The sequence below is a fragment of the Lathamus discolor genome, chromosome 2, assembly GCF_037157495.1.
Source record: "Lathamus discolor isolate bLatDis1 chromosome 2, bLatDis1.hap1, whole genome shotgun sequence".
In the NCBI taxonomy this organism is placed as follows: domain Eukaryota; kingdom Metazoa; phylum Chordata; class Aves; order Psittaciformes; family Psittacidae; genus Lathamus; species Lathamus discolor.
This window is the reverse complement of record NC_088885.1, coordinates 113,135,883-113,154,435: the sequence shown is the minus strand read 5'-3', so window position 1 is coordinate 113,154,435 and position 18,553 is coordinate 113,135,883. Positions and strand designations below refer to the sequence as shown.

The 18,553-nt window shown below is 40.7% G+C and overlaps 1 protein-coding gene across 2 annotated transcripts in view; it reads right to left on the bottom strand.

The window, feature by feature from the left end:
* TAF4B (TATA-box binding protein associated factor 4b) overlaps positions 1-18,553 on the bottom strand; it is a 70,635-nt gene that overhangs the window by 42,231 nt on the left and 9,851 nt on the right. For both annotated transcript variants that reach the window (XM_065668158.1, XM_065668159.1), the window contains exons 2-7: positions 13,548-13,696; positions 12,614-12,718; positions 8,243-8,410; positions 8,020-8,142; positions 5,750-5,839; positions 1,898-2,521 (exon numbers count right to left, since the gene is read on the bottom strand). In XM_065668158.1, the coding sequence (XP_065524230.1) occupies positions 1,898-2,521; positions 5,750-5,839; positions 8,020-8,142; positions 8,243-8,410; positions 12,614-12,718; positions 13,548-13,696 (1,259 nt within the window). The remainder of the gene's footprint in view (positions 1-1,897; positions 2,522-5,749; positions 5,840-8,019; positions 8,143-8,242; positions 8,411-12,613; positions 12,719-13,547; positions 13,697-18,553) is intronic.

The following is an 18,553-nucleotide window of genomic DNA, read 5'->3' as shown; positions in this document are numbered from 1 at the left end:
CAAGAAGATGCAGCCACTTCCACTAACTTGCTCTTTGTGCTAACATGTCTGAACAAACACCAAGTTCCTGATAAGGCTAAGCTGCAAAGTGGTCAACTCAGCCTTTCTACAGCAAGTATTTTAATCACTGTGCCTGGGATCTACCCAAATGAGGATAAAAACATGTTTTATATGCAAGTCAGTGTTTTCAACGCACAGTGAAGAAAAAGAATTGCAACAGGCTGCCACAATGCAGCAGTGGAGGAAGCAGGAGTAACTTCTTGAGTTCATCAATATCATACTCAAGAAGCATTTTGACTCCCTAGCGTAGAGTTAAGCTTCCTCATCTGTTTGTACAGATGGTCAACCTTTCCCCTGGATTACATGGCTTGCTGCGTAGCCAACAAACTGCTCTCCAGCCTTTGTACAACCTAAGAAGCTCCTATTTTCTTCTGGCTGGAATTTCAAATTGAATCCTCAAAGCCAGTAAGGGTATAAACTCCTTTTCCAATTTGGCTTTATCTATTACTATTGAAGATTATCAGTGCATATGCTTATACCTGGTTTTGGTGGGTTTTATTTCTTAGTTTTTGAAACAAACACACTCACAAAAAGGACCCCTCATCTCCTCCAAGATGTGCTGTTCCTTTTAAGCAAGTCTGGAAAGGTGAAAAGCTGGTAGCATAAGCTTTTTATTTAGAATCCAGGATTCTTGCATTACGTCCACCACCATAACTATATCCCAGCTGAAACCAGGACACTTATGTACTTTGAAAAGAAGAAATCTAAAAAAGCAAAACATTTTAGGGGTCTGCATACTGTTAAATCAAGTATACACAATGAATTACATAGGAAATTCACACACTAAATGTCCTACTATACCTGCGAAAACTAAATGTGGCTTCACAGCAAGCCTAATGTTTTCCCCCCTTTTAGGGAAGAAATCTTTACAAGGAAGTCCTATTCAAGAACTGGAGTTCTTTAACTGCCAAAGGGAGACTGTTGTCTCGAAACACTTGGGAACATTACTTACAGGTAAGCCAGTTAAATGGCATACTACTTGGTATCTCAAACACCCAGAAACCAAACCTCATGTATTTCACAACGTTGGTCTTTGGGGTATACCTACGATCCACAGTTTGCTGGTATTTAATATTAACAATAGCAAGAGGTTAACCTGTGCAAAGACAAAAAGTTAACACACTGCTTTTGAAGGTATTGCTTTAATAAGGTATTTATTTTCCCTCAAACCTGTTAGCTAATGAGGCCTAATAGAAAAAACCTCACTTTTGGATGACTTCATAATTAACACGTCTTAGTAAATGTGGAGGTCAAAACTCCACTCTGAAAAGCTCATTTAGCTAGTTTGTACATTTCAGTTAACATATAACTAAACATCATCAAGTCATCTGTGCCTGAGAAGTATCCAGGTGTATCCCGGGTAGGAACTGGTAGAGAGACTGGAATCCCTGGTGGCTAGCCGAGGCACAGCCCTAACAGGGCACCTAACAGTAATTAACACAAGCATCCCATGAGCAGTTTCTGTTTCTGACACAAGCACTTGTTGCCTTTTCTTTCAGATGCCAACTTACCCTGGCTGCACACACAGAGTGGTCAGAACTCACATTCCCTCATGTCTCCAGCTCTGTGTTTGGTCTGGTGGAATGGTGGTCAGCCTGTCTTGCAAGAGACCAAGCTTACAGTTTGGCTTTCACCTTTTCAGCGAGGGCTCAGTATCCATAAACTATAATGTAAATGATTAACTTCTGACAGACTAGCTTCTGGTTAGCTCACGGCAGACTGATTTCGTAAGTTTAGAAAAAAAAAAACAACAGCTAAGATCCAAATTGGTATCCTCTTTACAAAATGGTAGAAGTAAAGACGCATGGTTATAGAGACACAGAGAAACTCCTCTTACCAACTGTTTCACTTTAACCACTTGCTGAGCACCCACTGACTGCGCAGCGACTGAGTTCGGTTGTGAGATTTTGATAGTGATTGGGGTTCCAGTGACTGATTTCAGATGCTGGAGAGGGGATGTTGCTGAAGATGCCACTGTAGAGACCAGCACTGGCTTTGGAGACTGGAGAGTGGACGTTGGTACCACAGAGGTGAAGACTGGCTTGACAGTTCGGATAGCCGTCAGCCCTGATGTTGCTGTTGTGGTGGTGAGGACTGAAGCTGCAGGCCGAAGAGATGCCGTCACCACTGCAGAGGAAGGAACAGACTTTACGGTCTGCAGAGATGCTGTCGCTGATGCACTGACAAGGACTGGTTTTATAACTGGAGAGGCTGTGACTGTTACAGAGGCAGATACTGGTTTTATAACTGGAGAGGCTGTGACTGTTACAGAGGCAGATACTGGTTTTATAACTGGAAGAGAAGTTGTTGCTACAGCTGAGGTTACCACCCCTCTCGAAGTAGTTGGTGCTGCAGAGATACAAGTCAAAACAGCTTCTGGGGTTGGAGCTGCCTGCTGCATACACTGCTGGATAAAGCTCTGAGCATTGGGCATTAGCTGCCGTAAAGCAAACATGCTTTTCTAGAAGAAAAAAAACAAAAAAACACTTGATGTAATATTAGCAGAATCTTCCACAGTACTGATACATTAGCAACTAAATCCTCATATTCTAATTTAATTTTTCATGAGACAATGGATTGCTTACTTCAAACAAGTTTTACAAGAATTCAGGGACCCTTAACTTGATGATGCTCAGTGAAGACCACAAGAATCACCCAACGCAGGCTGAACAAAGGTCGACAGTCACAATGGCTTCACTGTATGCAGCAAACCCCATCTATAGGAAACTCACCCATAACCTGGTTCTCTTGTTCAGATTTTTCAAATTGGAATTTATGTTTCATAGTAAGGCCATTCTAACCGCTTTTCTAACTCAAAAAAATCTGTTTTGCAAAAAAACTGCTATATGGTAACAGCTGTGTTTATTCCACCAAGCCTGTCTGACAAAGAACTACAAACTATCTACCAAAGTCAGAAACAAGCTCTGAAAACAGGAGCACTTCTATACCAATACAGCTGTATCTACACTAGGGGGAGATACCACTTTAATAATGTCTGCATTGCTCCAGCAGCATAACTTAAACCAGACAGTTCTTTGCAACAGGAGAACATCAGTAAAGGTATATGGCAACTTCTCATTTTCACCACAGCTGTGTTTGAGAAGGTTAATGGACAGAATAATCTTCAAGCCCTCTAAAGATTTTTCTCCTTGACTATGTACAATCTCTTATGGCTCAGAACCAGGGGAAATCAGTTCTGCAACTACCTGTATATTCTCACAACCCCCTCTTTTTTTTATACCCTTGTCAGTTTTGAAGTTTGTAAGAGTCTGCAGTATAGTGCTGTTGCTCTGGGCTTCATACAAAAGGAATGTGTCTCACACGCTAATACACAAGTGAACAAATTGTTTGCACGCCTGCACCTTCTGCAGCATGCCTACGTTTAACATTCACTTCCTTTTCTTTTGAAAGGCTGCTCGGCGTTCCACATGCTCCTGATGCAATTTGTTTACCAAAAGCATCCATCAGAGATTTGAAAAATCAAGCAGGCTTCACAGCCAAAGTCACTGTACTTTTCCACCTATTGGAACAGACAAAACAAAATGTGCACCAATTTCATCAAAAGCCTGCAGCTCAAAGATAAGACAACTCTAGAGAGTCCTCCCTAAAATTCCACTTCACTAGCTAACAGTAAATTGGAAACAAGCTGTACCACATTTCTTTCCAGACTCAAGCTGCAAGTGTTCCTCCCACAACAAGGCCAGCACAGATCCTTGTAGCACTTTAGAGAAGTGCTCCTGAAGTCAGCTTCCATTTGGCACTCAGTCCTGTTACAGCTGCTCAGAGTTACAGACCAGACCCAACTCATGTGTATCAACCTTAAGGAATTTCACATAAAACAATCAGAGTGCAAGATGTTTCAAAGGATGGGTAACACTACGAAGTCAGCTAACTTTGATCACAGTGATGTTTAAATGTATGCGAAATCCCAGTCTTTCTTTCTCAACGTAAGTGTACAACAGGGAGAGAGCATCTTGTCAAGGATTATGGGGTATGGATACTGCCCAAAACAGAAAAGCCTGGATGATGCCAGTACCTGGCAACATGCCACAGTGGCTCTATTGTGATGGGTCAGGGTCTGATCCATGCTGATAAACCCAACTTAACTTCTGTGGAACTGCTTAGAGGTCTGTGACCCGAGCGTAGCAGCTCTCCACATTGTGGGATAGCTTATTAGCTCAGGCTGAGCAACTCTGTAAGTGCATGAGGACAGTGCTGTGCCTGAGCTAAAAAACTCTTGGGGGGCCCCAAGGAAGCATTTGCAAGCACAGTGCAGCCACCCCTCCACTCCTCTATAGGGCTCACCAGCCCCAGACAAGGTCTAGCTGTGCCAGATTCAAGCTGGGTCTGTGCAAAGCTTCTGAGGTTCAACTGCACTGTTTTGGGAAGACAGCAACACCTAAACTGGCCGCATGCAAGTACAGTCAGCCCATGTCCAGTGGCTTTCATAGCCAGGGCCCCTGCAGGAAGCAGCTATGCTACTTCTGAAGCCAAACTTGCCTGGTTGTCAGTAGGACTCTGCTAAGACTCCACACAGCTCATAGGAAACCACTACCACTCACACTGACCCTACACTCACAGCCTGGTCCTTCTGCAGCCAGAGATGCACTGGGTGCAGGAAAGCCCATACTCTAAGCTGTTTGTTCTTCTAGATTTTGCATGGGCATTTAAGAAGCCTCCAGGAAATTAAACAGAGAATAAGTAAACAACCAAAATTTTCCATCAAGCCTTGCAGAAATAACTGTAGTCTTCAAGACTCATGGCAAACTTGACAGCAAAGCATTTCAAGATTGACACTCTAACAAAAATACTCATTCCATACTCGAACAGATTAACACCAGCCATTTAAAGTAGTATCAACATTACCATATTCATTGTTATATGTGCTGTCAAATACTAAAGAGGACAAGGTCCAGAAAACCTTTATCTCAGCTTCACCACTTAACTATACCTCAATTCTCCATCATGCCTATAAGGAATGCCAAGGAAAAGTACACATGTATCAAGCCTAAGAATAGTGCATACATTGCAATTAAATAAGTGTAGCCAAGTTTTACATCCTTCCACTGGGATTTAATGCTTGCTGTGCAACAAGCATGTTAATTTTTATTTTATTACTACCATTCTACCATATGATTAGAAGCGTTAAAACAGAATTTTTAATTTACATGATTATTTGCTTGAATGGAAGTAAGAGTTATCTTTGGTTACCTTTCCTAAGCTGCAGTAGCCCTGTCAGACCCTTTCTAGAGAAACGGGTGGCATTTTCTTCTGCCTCCAGTTAAACCAGCAGGCATACGAATAGCTTTGTGTAGATACTCTGAGATTAAATACTGCATAAACTGTACACAGCCACTGTTGTCAGTCTTGTGTATTAGAACTCAGAATAGCTAGTTTTGACAAGCAAGTAAGAGGTCATCTTGGTATCGTTGCTCTACCGGAGATGCACCAGTTTAATGACTTTGAGGGTAATTACTCTCCAATTTAAGAACACAGCATAAATCACTCCTCTGAACTCCTTTGTCCCCCCAAAAATTGTCTTTCCAAGAGTAATAGTCACACAGGGCCAGGTTAACTACCATTTCCTCAAGTAACCTGAGAAAACACTTATTTGAATGCTCTCTCTTGATTTTCTTTTCTTGTCCTCCTCCTTCCCCTCAATAAATATTATATATCCACAGACACTTACCTTGAGAAAAGGAGCTAAATATGGTTGTGGAGATGACTTGAGCTCTATGTATAGCTTTTTTGTAAATTCTTCTGGTTCAATTTTTGCTTCCTAAGAGGAAAGTATAATTACAATGGTAAGTTATAACTATGAATCTACCATATTTTCCCCCCAGATGTATCAAAAATTCATGAAAATTTAAATGATCATTAAATTGTTCAATTTCAGTACTCAATTGCTTTTCTCCTCCTGTAGTTTTAAACAAAATGTTTTAGGATAGAATGATGTTGTAATTTAAATATACTATGATCAAATTAAATTACTTTCTTCAACTATAAGCAGCACACTGAAGTGAACTGACAGAAACAAGCAGTACTGATCAATTTGAGTATCTTGCTGTTACACAGAGATATTTAAAATCTGCTTTGAGTACTTTTTTCTTTAAAGGTAGTTTATCTGCATAAAGATCAATTTAAAGAAACCAGGGTCAAAAGACAACTCGGTAGGTTTTGTAAGACAATTCTAGTCTAATGTATACCTAGCATAATAAAGCAGAACACTTGACATTGTTTTTCAAAAGGAGAAATTGAACATTAGAACGTCACTCCTGCACACCACTATAGAAACAGCCTTCTGGACTGTAGAGTCTCCTTTCTTAATGCTTTCCACTCTTCCCCTAGCACAGACACATGACTCAAGGGCTCAGGAGTGTTAGGAAGTTGCAGCAGACTTCTGAGACCCTCTGCTTACTACTTCAGTGTCACTATGATGGGGCTAAGGTGATGGGTAGCCCCAGACACTGCTGCCCTTTCTCACCCTCCCATGTGAGACCCTGCCACAGAGTCCCCAAGAAAATTAAGTCCTCCGAGAAGGTGCAGACATACAAGGAAAAGGAACGCAGCACTAATCTCTGTCTCTACAGAGAAATTACTCCTTTCAGCCATATTCTCATTCAGAACCACCATCCCAAGGAGCTACATGACCAGAGCAGTTTTAAGGACTGTATATTCACAGACAGAACTTGCAGCAGCTCTCCTACCTAGTAATTTGATCTGCTGCCTATTAGGTCTCACTGAGCTTTGGATGCAGTTCACCAAGGTTGCACTGATACAGATGCAATGATTTGGTACACTACATCTCAGTGCATACAAGGCTCTAGACATCCACTTCACAAGATGCTGCCTTAAGGACCATTTTACTTCACAGCTGCCATTTCCCTCATACATACAAAACATGAATTTATTTCACATTCAAATCATACACACATACTGAATGGCAGAAGAATAGCATTTTTTAAAATACTACAAAAAGCAAACAAGTGCACAGTTAGCGATGTATTAATGTCTGGTAACAACTGTGCTTAAAAATAAAGTACTGTAAGCACAGTAAGGAACAATTCTAGTATTTTCCTACAGAAGAAGGAGTCCAGCAGGGACACAAAGGCAAAGGGCTCAAACTCTTGCAAGGCTGCGTCTTCAAACAATCTGCTCTCTGAAATTACATCTCTTGTCTACACCATGCTTTTCTAGTCTGAAAAGCCCTTTGGTACCACTAGCAAAGCCATCCCCCTCCACCAGCCCACAGCCTTCTGCTACGGTGGAACAACAGAACAGCAGCAGCGGTCAAATGCCAAGACAAGAAGTGGCAAGAGAAATCGTTACCAAGAAAACCCAGCTGCGCTGGGGTGCAGCACAAAGCAGCATAAGGAAGCCACCTGCAAGGAGAGAGACAGGTTGGCAGCCACCACGTTATTTTCTCCATCTCACTGTCTAAAGAAATAGATAATGTCATGCTTGTTCCACAGGAGCTTCACTATCAACATGTAAATCAGTTCTGTCTTGGAATAAAGTAGTATGTAAAAAAGTAATAATAATAAAATAAGTAGTATGGACTTAGCACTGCACTACAACCTTCATAGTAGTACTTTTTCCATTGAGGACTCAATACTATATTAACATGATAAAATAAAAAAGCAGCTTAGACCCAGAAGCTGTGTTAACACTATCAACTCTTTCTGCTGTCAGTTACCTGCATGCATAAAATGAAACAGGAAGGGGTGGGCAATACAACATGTATTTAAACACAGTTAAATTAAGAGTTATACTGTAAGGCTTAAAGAGTCAGATGTACTCAGCTGCAAGTCCAACTCTTCAGCTGCTCACAAAAAAAGAAAAGGAAAATAAAAAAAGACAAGGAACAAACCTATGATGAAGTCAATGTCAAAAACAGTAACACAAACGATGCCGACTTTCAGACTTTGTTAAAAACAATAAATAAATAAATAGTCTCACCAGTAGGTTTTGCACCAGATTCTTCACATTCTGCCCTGTCTCAGGGGCTTGAGGTCCACTAGATGCCAGTTTTATTAGTGTAGCAAGAAAATTCTTGCATTTCTTCACATTCTCTAGCATCTCCTAGTGTGGAAATAAAGAGAAGACTGTTAGATGTTGCACTGGCTCTCCAACCTCTGATGAATATAGAGAATGTTAATTAAAAACTTTTTTTTCCCCTTACTGTAGAAGCACTGATCTGTGCTACTGCTGTGCCCTCTGCTTTCACAGAGACTGCCTTTTGGGAGATAGCTTGTGCAGGTGGTCCTGTAACTGGAAGTTTTACAGGTGTTCCAGTACTCGAAGGCTTTACAGCAGTAACTGTAGTAACACTAGCTGTTGCAGCTGCTGTCTGGAAAGAAAAATTAACACTTTTCAACCAAAGACTAACGTGACAAACATACTGTATTCTGCTAGTGTACAAGGTAGAACCCTCCCTCCACACTACTATTTGAAACATAAATAAACAACATTTATCTTTGGTTTTAAAGCTTTGATTCATGTGCTTTGAGAGGCTGTATTTAATACAGGAAGTGACAGAACCCACACAGCCATAATTTTGTTTTTAAATTAAGAGCAGGGGGAAAAAATGGCAAAGGCTCACTCAGACTGAAGCATCGCCTACAACTCTGCAACTTCCAAGTGCGGCGAGAAAAGTAAAGCTGTGTTGAAGAAACCAATGTATTAGCTTTGCCAGGCTCTTGCATTCTAAGACTAATGAATTTTGGACAATGCTAAGGCAGGTGATTCTACTCTGAAGAAAAATACAATCTCTAGTGATTATTTATCTTCCCCTCTTCCCCTGGAGTTTCTCTCCTAATTGCAATATCCCTTACTCTTCCTACCACACGCACAGTAGGCAAAAGGCATCATGTCCACTTCGGAAGGATGCATGCTCCAGCAAAAGCAGCCAGGTGAGCAAATGCACCTAACCAGTTCTTCCTGCTTTTCCTTGCAGCCAGCAATTTGGATCTCTCTCCTCTGCCCAGACACAAATCCTCACAAAATTCAGTTATGTTGGGACCTCTTTTTAAAATCTCATTAGAATTTACCAACAGAAGCTCCAGCAACAGGAGTAATAAAGGTTTAAGAAAAAATAAGAACAAAATTGCCTCTTGCCTTTGCTAATCAGGCTAAATAGTAGTTTCCAGAGGAAAACCTACTAAACTGAAGTATTTCTACTTCAGATTTTAAAGAAAGAAAAAAAATAATAAGAAAAAAAAAAATCACACCAACCCACACCCCAAAACCCCAATACAGCTCTTCTGATACAACAGAATACAATGAGTAAAAGATTTTGCCTCTACAACAACTACTACTTTTGATTTCTCAGCTTGAACACTAAAAAGCCAGACTGAACCTGCAAGTTACAGAAAAGCTAGAGTTTCAGGTTAGCATTTGAAACCTGAAGTTGGGCGTTGTTTTCCCTCCAATCTTCTCAAGAGAAAGGGGAAGTCTGGGTTTGTAGGTGAAATTCTAGGTTGAGATCTGCACAATTGCTTTCACCAACTTAACACATTTAAATGCCCCAGTTTAGTGCAACAGTCACAAATTATTACTTGCTAATTGCATTAATGATAAGACAGTAACACAAGTGCTTAACACCCTACCATGGATAAAACAAAGAGCAATCAGAGCATGATGTAGACTATCAAAGGGCATTTAAGTCTTTCAGGATAGGGAAAATTAATGAACAAACATATAAAGCTAAACCAAAACACTGTCACTTTATTGATTTATTTATAAATTACATTTTTCCTGGGTGGGTGTCCCCCCTCCCCAGGCTGCTGCCAGCTTGACATTAAAGAAGCAGGCAGCTACCGGAAAGCATTCCAGCTTAGGCTCCCACTGTTGGTAACACTTTAATAGCTCTCTGCAGGATCTTTGCCACCACTGCCTCTTCCAAGGATGAGGCTCAACAGCTCTAAGACCACAGGGAGGCAAACTGGGCACGAGAATCCCACAAACAGATGGACAGGAGGAAGACGGAAGGGGACAGAGCACAGATCTGCCAAGCTGCAATGCCCTGGGCATTTAAAAGTCGAAAACATGAGGTTTGCAGGAGCTGATCTATTGCAAACTCCAGCACGTTTACACATCAAGACCAGAACAGCATTTTATCAACCGAGGGAGGGAACAACAGGAAGTCTGCTGGATCTTTTTCCCAGGAAGATGAGTATATGGGAATTAACTTCTGTCATCTGCCCTTAGCCTTTTTCACTACTGACAACTCTCATTCTCACTTTGAGCAACAGAGAAATAGTCACCACAAAAAATGGCATTAATCCTGCATATTTTGAAGTCATTTCAAGAGAAGTGCTCTGCATCTAAATAAAAGTGCCCCAGCATGATGCTAATTAGATACTTTGCAGCTTCGTTACCCCATCTGGGAAGAAGGTAAAAAATAAAAATGTGCAGGTATTTTGTCTAACCTCAGAGCTTAAACATTGAGGAATATCAAAAAACAGAAATGTTTTTGTAGATGAGGAGAATAATCCTGGAGTCAGCAACTAGACAGGAGTTTTGCAGATGGTAGTGTTCCAATTAGTACTTCACAGAGGATAGGAGATACACAACCAAGCCAAGGATAATTTCCTCTCCGGTGTCTCCCACTTTTTGTGATGACATCGTGCTTCCACACCAACACTTCTCTCCTGTGACCTCGAAAAATCTGTCATGATTAACATCAGCAAATTCTTTTTGGACTGATAAATGAATCACTGCCAAGGAAATCAGAACCACAGGCTCTCCCTTCCCCAGACTAAGGTTCCTGCAACCTTATGCACAGATTCCCTTGCCAGCACTCTTCTCTTGTGCATCCCAGGGTGAGGAGTGAAGTGTCCCTGTAATGGCAGGATGTATCCATATTGCACCTATCTTTATTGTACAAGGAGGTTGTACAGAGGGCTTTACAATCCTCTGCAAAACAGAGGGGCTCCAAGGAAGCCACTCCAAACAAAACAGCGCTATTAATTTTTCCTACAGTCATCATTCCTGTTATTTAAATCCAGCCCCATGGCTCATTAGAAGTCTTTCAGTTTCTACAGCATAAAGATGTATCTTATTCTACTTACTCCATGTCTACCTCTTTAAATATCTCAGAAGAACACAACTAAAATTAGTTACATTAAAACTGAACAGAAGAAACAAGTCAAAGGCAGATATAAGCTAAAAATGGAAAAGTTAATAGCATGATGAATCTCAATGCTTATCCACACAAGAGTGTGAAGATGCAGGCAGATTCACCCATCAGATGATAGATGAACTTCGCCTCTTCTTCCCAGTGCAAGGGTAGTATTGTTAACGATTTGCTTTTATATCCTGAAGATCTCTATGCATAGATCGCAAGCACATGGTTTGCAAGCTAGTATTCCAAAATAAAACTGGGTGAGGGCTATCCATTACTGTTCTTAGACACAAAGTATATGTTGTTTCCATTCTTAGCAAAATAGAAAATGTATTAAGAGGCATCTGGGTTTTCACATCTAGCCCCAGCATTATCCACCTGTAGCAAGAAGGAAAACAAAAAAGATCAGAGCTGTGAGTAACTTTCAGTTGCTGATAAGGAGAACAGCAGGACGATGAATTTTTAAGTCAGACTGCTAGTTACCACTGTCAGGAAACATATCCCCCAATAGTTCAAACACTCTCAAGGTTGAGAGCATACATCCAGCAAGGTTTTTTTGAATGACTGACCCTGCTCATTTACTGAGTGCTTGGTCAATAGCTACAGCACTGTCTTCTTCAAGCTCTTGTTCACAAAAGATATGGACAAGCCAGACTTCTTCCCAATTTCTCCTCCAGATTATGATAAGAACAGAAAACTTCAGCTGCAGAAAGAAGTAGTTTTCTTTTCATCACACATATTTATCCAGAACTCTGGTCCCCAAGAACAGAGGATGAACTGTATCTGAAATTCCCATACTCTTCAGGTAGCAAGAGCTTCTTCAGAAGAGTCCTACAAAATTTTTCTCTGGAAAAACAGAAATAAGACCTAGGAAATGAGACTGTCTATTCACAGTCATATTTGTGGAATCTGTCTACCAAACTCAATTAGAGAATAGAGGTCTTCAGTTATGACCTTCCTTCAGTTTTTAATGAGAGGAAAAAAAAAACCTACACATGAAAAACAGCTTGACTGGTGCAGACAGCTCATTTTCCACTCAACATCATCTTAGGTATACTTTTTTTCCCCTAAGGAATCAGGGAATCCCAAACAGAGAGCATTAGGAATTCTTCATTTCCCAGAAAGGCTTCAGCCTGAAGGAGCTCTGTCACAGGGTACAAAAGCACTGGAAATGGCTCTCTGAACTATTTATTCTATCCATTGTTCATGTGTTTTTTTACTGTAGTGAGATGAGATGATCTGACACACACTGGCAGAAGCATAATTAAATTATGTATTTAAAAAAGACATTCAGGAAATAATTTATTGCGAGGACAGACGTTATCAAGATTACTGAAAAACTGATTAGAGTAAGAAACAACAAGGATGCATCTGTATCTTCTTCAGTTCTTTCACTTATTCCACCACATTATAAAGCTTGTCACCTACCTGTATTACAGCAAGTGGCTGAACAGTAGAAGCCACAGCACTTGTCTGAGATAATGTTTTCACAGAAGTAGCTGCTACTTTCTTTAGTAACTGGGTAGCAGAGTTCTTTAAAATAATTAAGAAAAAAATTATACATGCGAAGAGAACAGCTGTCAGACAAATCAGTGACAAAACAGACATTGAAGTTAATACCTGCTCTTGTCCGATATAAACCAAGACACCCACTCCTACAGTAACAACAGGCATCAGTCACATAGTCCATATAGTTTAATCACTTTCAACAAAGCTATTTGTCTATTAGTTTAATACTCAAGAACTGATGCAGAGGCATTTAGACACGATGCCTAATTAGAATAAAACAGTTAAAAGATGAGCATGTTGGCAAGAAATATGCAGATAGTCACATTTTTTTACCCACTCTTACATGCTGACCACATTAGAAGACGTGAAAGCAAACAGCCATCACAGCTCAGGGAAGGAGGTACATCCTGGGGACATGGAAAAGGTCCTCAGCTCCACTCAGCCTTACAGAAGTATCCAACCAGAGGACTGCAAGGCTGCATTTATTAACAGTAACCATTCATGTAGGTTCTTTTTCATTTGGGGTTGTGCGGGGTTTTATTTTGTTGTGGTGGTTTGGGGATTTTTTTGGGGGGGGCAGGGGACAGGAGGGGAGGAAGTGGTGGGTTTTCTTCTTAAAACCCTTTACATTGTCATCACCATCAGTGAGGAATTCCTTAATTTGAACTATACCATATGTAATGGCCAGCAGTATTTTTTTAAAACTGAGAAAACAAAGTACCTGGTGATGCTTATGTGCAAAATCAAACACCATCATGCTGCTCAGAAGGTGTTCAAATGCTTATTTAGCCCACCCTGACTTCTTTGCAAACCCTGTTGTAACTACATAACACAAAGCTATAAGAGTGGTTACCTGTACAGCACATATTCTGATTGCAGGTGTGGTGGTCGGTACAGATGGTCTCACACTTGCGTTATTTTGTGGCTGATTCTGTGCTTGTGCTATTGCTTGCTGAGATACTAGCATTAGCTGGCCACTACTGCTTCTGATAAGAACTGTTCCTGTTGGAGAAAAACATCCAGACTGTTAAAAATTAAGCAGTATTACGGCTTTCCCATGCTTCTGTTGAAGAAATAACTAGACCACACCAATAAGGTAATGTAATATTTAGTTTCTTACTCCAAGGAACAGCTGCCAAGATATGCAAGAGCTAACCTTACATCAGCTTTACTCTGCATTTTATGACAGAAAACAATTCCTAAAGTCAAGAGAAAAACTTACCTAGACAGCCACATCAAAATAGTATATGCATACAAGATGCAAACCGCATCATTTTGAGTCAAAAAGATATTCTGGACATTAAAAAGCCAGACACACCCCACACACTTGGCAATTACTTTAACGGTAACTCCTTTCAGCTGCTCTCCAACCTGCAAAATTCATCACCACTATCATACTTGGCTGCCTCTACACATTTGTACTTTCCATCTAGGCACATTTGGTGAAGATACGGTTTAGAGAAAACCTGCAATGGGAACTGAAGCCTGATTAATACCAGTTCACCTGCCTATATCAAGACGATCCCCATCATTCAGAGAGCAGTGGTATCCAGTTAAAGCCAAGGGCACATTTGAAGCTGTCCCTCTCTCAAGGGTCTGTCCAGATGCATTAAAATGAATGTTTTTAATCAAAGCAGCTTACAACCAAATAGGGAGATTCCAATGGGAAAGAGAGAAAAAAAAAAGGGGGGAGGGGGAGTGGCAAGAGACTCTTCTGCCTTGTTTCATTCCTTATGTTTTCCTTTCAAACCTACAGCAATGTCAGCCCATCATGATTCAACTCTTACCACCTTTCTCGTACCCCATCAGGTATAATGATAAGCAATTAAACAGATAAATAATGAACATTTCTACTAAAGCTTTCAAGTGAAAACCACCTTAATGAGAATCAGTCAGATGCCACAACACAGCCCCATGTTCCCTGCGTTTGGAAACCATTCAGCTACCCATGCCTCCTCCTCCTCCTCCACCCCGAAGGGCTAGTGGAAAATCCAGAGTTTCATCAGGATCGCAAACACAAAATGCCAGCTGGATCCCCACTCTGAACGGCTTCAGATCCTTCAAGGGAACAGCTACATTGCATCCTCCCTTTGCCTCACATCTCCTTTACCTTCAACAGCAGCTGCGGCGGAGTCCACCACTAAAACCACCATCCTCTAACACCTCACTTAAAGGCTTTATTAAACTTTCTTACGAGTTATCCAGTATCTGAAAAATAAGAACGAAACCAGATCTCCCATGCGCACTCACGAACAAGGCTGCATCAATGAAATAGTCTTTTTACCACCTGGTTAATCTGGAAGCTGTCAAAACATTCTGTACAATACAGACTATAACACTGCTTCTGTCTAAGTTTAAATGAATGCAACAGGAAAAGCCACAAGCTCTGCAAGTTGGGCTCTGTTTAAAAAGAAAAAAGATCAAGCTATAACCACATGCTTAGAAACAGCTTTTCATCCTCCACATCTAAAAACATAAGAGGATTATTGCAAGACAACACAAAATATGGTATAAAACTCTAACGTCAACATATTGCCATTTACATAGCACACAGAAACTTAGACTGCAAGTGCAGCATCCAGACATTCCTTTCTTTCTCAAGCAGCCTTTACTAGATGGGGCAGATGCACAAGACAGTTGCATATGCAGAAAAATCCTGTTACTCCATCTGACAACTCAGCTTTCTCCTCCTCCACTGAAGTGTTGACTATAACTATATTCAGGTACAGATGGATCTTTTAATTTAATAAATGAATAGCTGTAATCACAGAAAACAGATCAGATTTCTAATTCTCTTTTCATGCCATCTTATTCAGACAGTGAATCGTGGCATACAACTCATCATCAGTCAGGAAAAGGGCAGTTTTTCCCTTGTTCACATTACATGCTCTTGCAGATTCTACGAGAAGAGAGTTGACGTTACCACACATTTTGATAGCAATAGCTTTTCTCTGTAGGTCTACTTTCAGGATGGCAGAATGTTGCTACTGGAGGTTTAAGGCTTTTCTTTCCTAAACTTGCTTAAAAATGTCATTGCTAGCTCTGCTCTTTGAGAGGGCACATATAAGTTTATCATTTAATTCCCTTAGAGATCTGGAATGCATTAAGTGGTTTGCTTTCATGTATCTGGCTATTTTGTCACTACTCATTAAATTCGTTTTTTAAGCCAAGCTGTCAAAAGCACAACTGCACAATTTCTACTTCTCTAAATCATACTGCGTACCAGAAACAGGATCATTATCAGCCAACTCAGTTATAAGGGTTGGAGCTTTTTTCCTGCTCTTGGTTGAAACTCTTCTGAAGTTTCAGGTAACATTTGGCAGAGATGGAAACTCTGCCTGAAGAGTATCCCATCCTCCAGTCACTTGAATGGCAGAGAATTTCCTTGACAAAATTGACTCAAGGGCAATACAGCTAGCAAGCTTATACAAATACAATACAGTTCATTTGCAAATTCATGAACATCTCAAAAAAACAAAAGTAAACAGAAAACAACCACTAAAATATGAACAAGTCCCAGCAGTTCCTTACATTTGACCATCATCAACAGCGCTGTACCCTGAAATATAAATCAACTTTCCTCCTAGTAACAGGATTAATCAATGTAAGGACATCCATACTTCACCAGAACACTGTAAAATAACTTCAGGCTTATTCTTGGTGCAAGCATCCACAGAAGTTACCTAAGGCCACTCCAGTGGCCTTGATTGGAATATATGACCGAGATGATACCTGTCTACTTCCGTGTAAGTTATGGTAAGAACCTGTTCCACTTGGAACAAACATTAATTTCTCTGCATCTGTTCCATTTGGCGGTGTCCTGGGTTCAGCTTAAACCATGACAGGCAGAATTTTTAATATGGTGGTAGCCTTTTCATGTCAGCAGCTCTTCTGACAGCTAGCAAAATTAGAATTCCCCAAATCAACAAACCCAGTATCATAGTAATCTTCTAACTGGCTTTTGTAGGCTTAATACAGTAAATTCCTGATGCTAGCAAGAATAAAGCTGAAAACAAATTTGAAATGGCTGTCATAGCTACAGATTTGTACAGTGAAGAGCCATAAGACATCACTTCAAGCATGAAACACGATTCTGGACAGTTACAACCTACTGTCATGAAGTGACAGTAAACTGGCACATGGATTGTCTGAAACAGTTTGAAAGCTGTTGAGAATGGCATTTATTTTTTTACTTCTGGTTGCCATAATTTACGTAGACTTTCATGACTTAAAAATACCCCCAATCTTTTGATACACCTTTTCTGCTTTGAAACAAAAGCAACAACCCGACACTGAAGTCAGTAGTGTAGACTCCAAGAAGAGACAAGGGAAGTGCCTTCTGCCAGAAGAAAAGGATCCATGGTATTCGAACTCAGTGTCTGAAGTCTTAAACACCACATACATCTGCACAGCTTTGAAACAGGGAACAGCAGGTGATGGTAACCTTGAGCTTATCAATAAAAAGGTCACATAAACAGACTCATGCGGCTACCAAGACAGACTACTGTCAGAAATGAAGATAAGTGCAAGAATCCACATTCTTCACTTAAGGGGGAGGAAGGAAAAGATAATATTTCTTATCAAGAGCTGTTACATTCACTAGAAAGCAATTTTTGACAAACTAAAAGTGAAAACAGATCAGGTCTTGCAGTCACTGCAACTCCACAGCAAAATGGGGGTTGGGACTGACTTCTGAACAGCTGAAACAACGAAGTTTCGGGTAACATCACTCAGCACAGCATTTAAAACCAGAAAAAGTATCTTCAATCTCTGACCAAAATATCAGCACTAACCATAGTTACTGAACAGCAATGAGGCATCTTTGTAACACCAAAGGTGCCCTCTTTTAGGCAACGCTTCCAAGAAAGATGGTTTTACTGAAGTTGTTTCAGAGAACAGGAAAGACTTTCTCACCAATTATGCACTTTGATAGTAAGAGTAAGGCTACAAGGCTCTTCCCATTTTCCAGTCACAAACAGAAAACCTAAAATGACCAGTTACAAGCAGGGATGAGCTCTTGCATGTTTTGCTGGAGGACTCTGGTGTCTCACAGATTAACAAACAGCCCTTTTTAAAATTAATTGAGATTCCTGCCTCTGGGTATATTCTGCCTATCCTGCCAAGAATAAAATCCTTTGGAAAGTTACTTCTTTCTCCTAACTGCCAGACAGGACAGTTAAACTAAAATCAGCTATTTGAGCCCTTTGTTCCCTGCACACCTTCTTTCAGCAAGTCTGAAGGGGAAGGAACTGACAACCAAACCCCAGCTCAGCTTCCTCCAGAGCTACTCAAGACCAGCCACGCTATAGCTTCTCACCTTAAAGAGGTCTCATTGAGATCTATGCCCTTTCTCCCCAGTGACCTGACCTCCTGGAACAGGGGCTCCAAGAACCATGCCTCCAGAAACAGTGCCCAGCATCATTCCTGCAAAGCTCAGGCAGCTGCAACCTACAATAGCCTCTTCCTAGGCATGCCAGTAGTGTGTGCCAAGGAAAGCCAGAGGCCTTCTATTACAATTCTATTTGTTGTTCAAACCCAAGATACCTCCACTATGATTTTTTGTTGTCCCAGTACCACCAATAAGGAAATCCAGCTTTTTCAGAACTTGGTTAGAATACACTTCAAATTTTCTAAGCTGTAGCTGTGTTTAGCATTCAACCTGGAATCAAGAAACAGAGGTTAGAAGGAGGAGCAGCTTCCAGATACCTCTTCATCGTAACTACAGACAGAGAACCAAAATTCACCACAGACATGAACAAGATGCTGTGGGATCATGGCAGGGATCTGTTTATGCCACTGAACATAAGGTCATCTGCACGGGCTTCACTGTGGTTCGGGAAATGGTGTCAAGGAAACAAC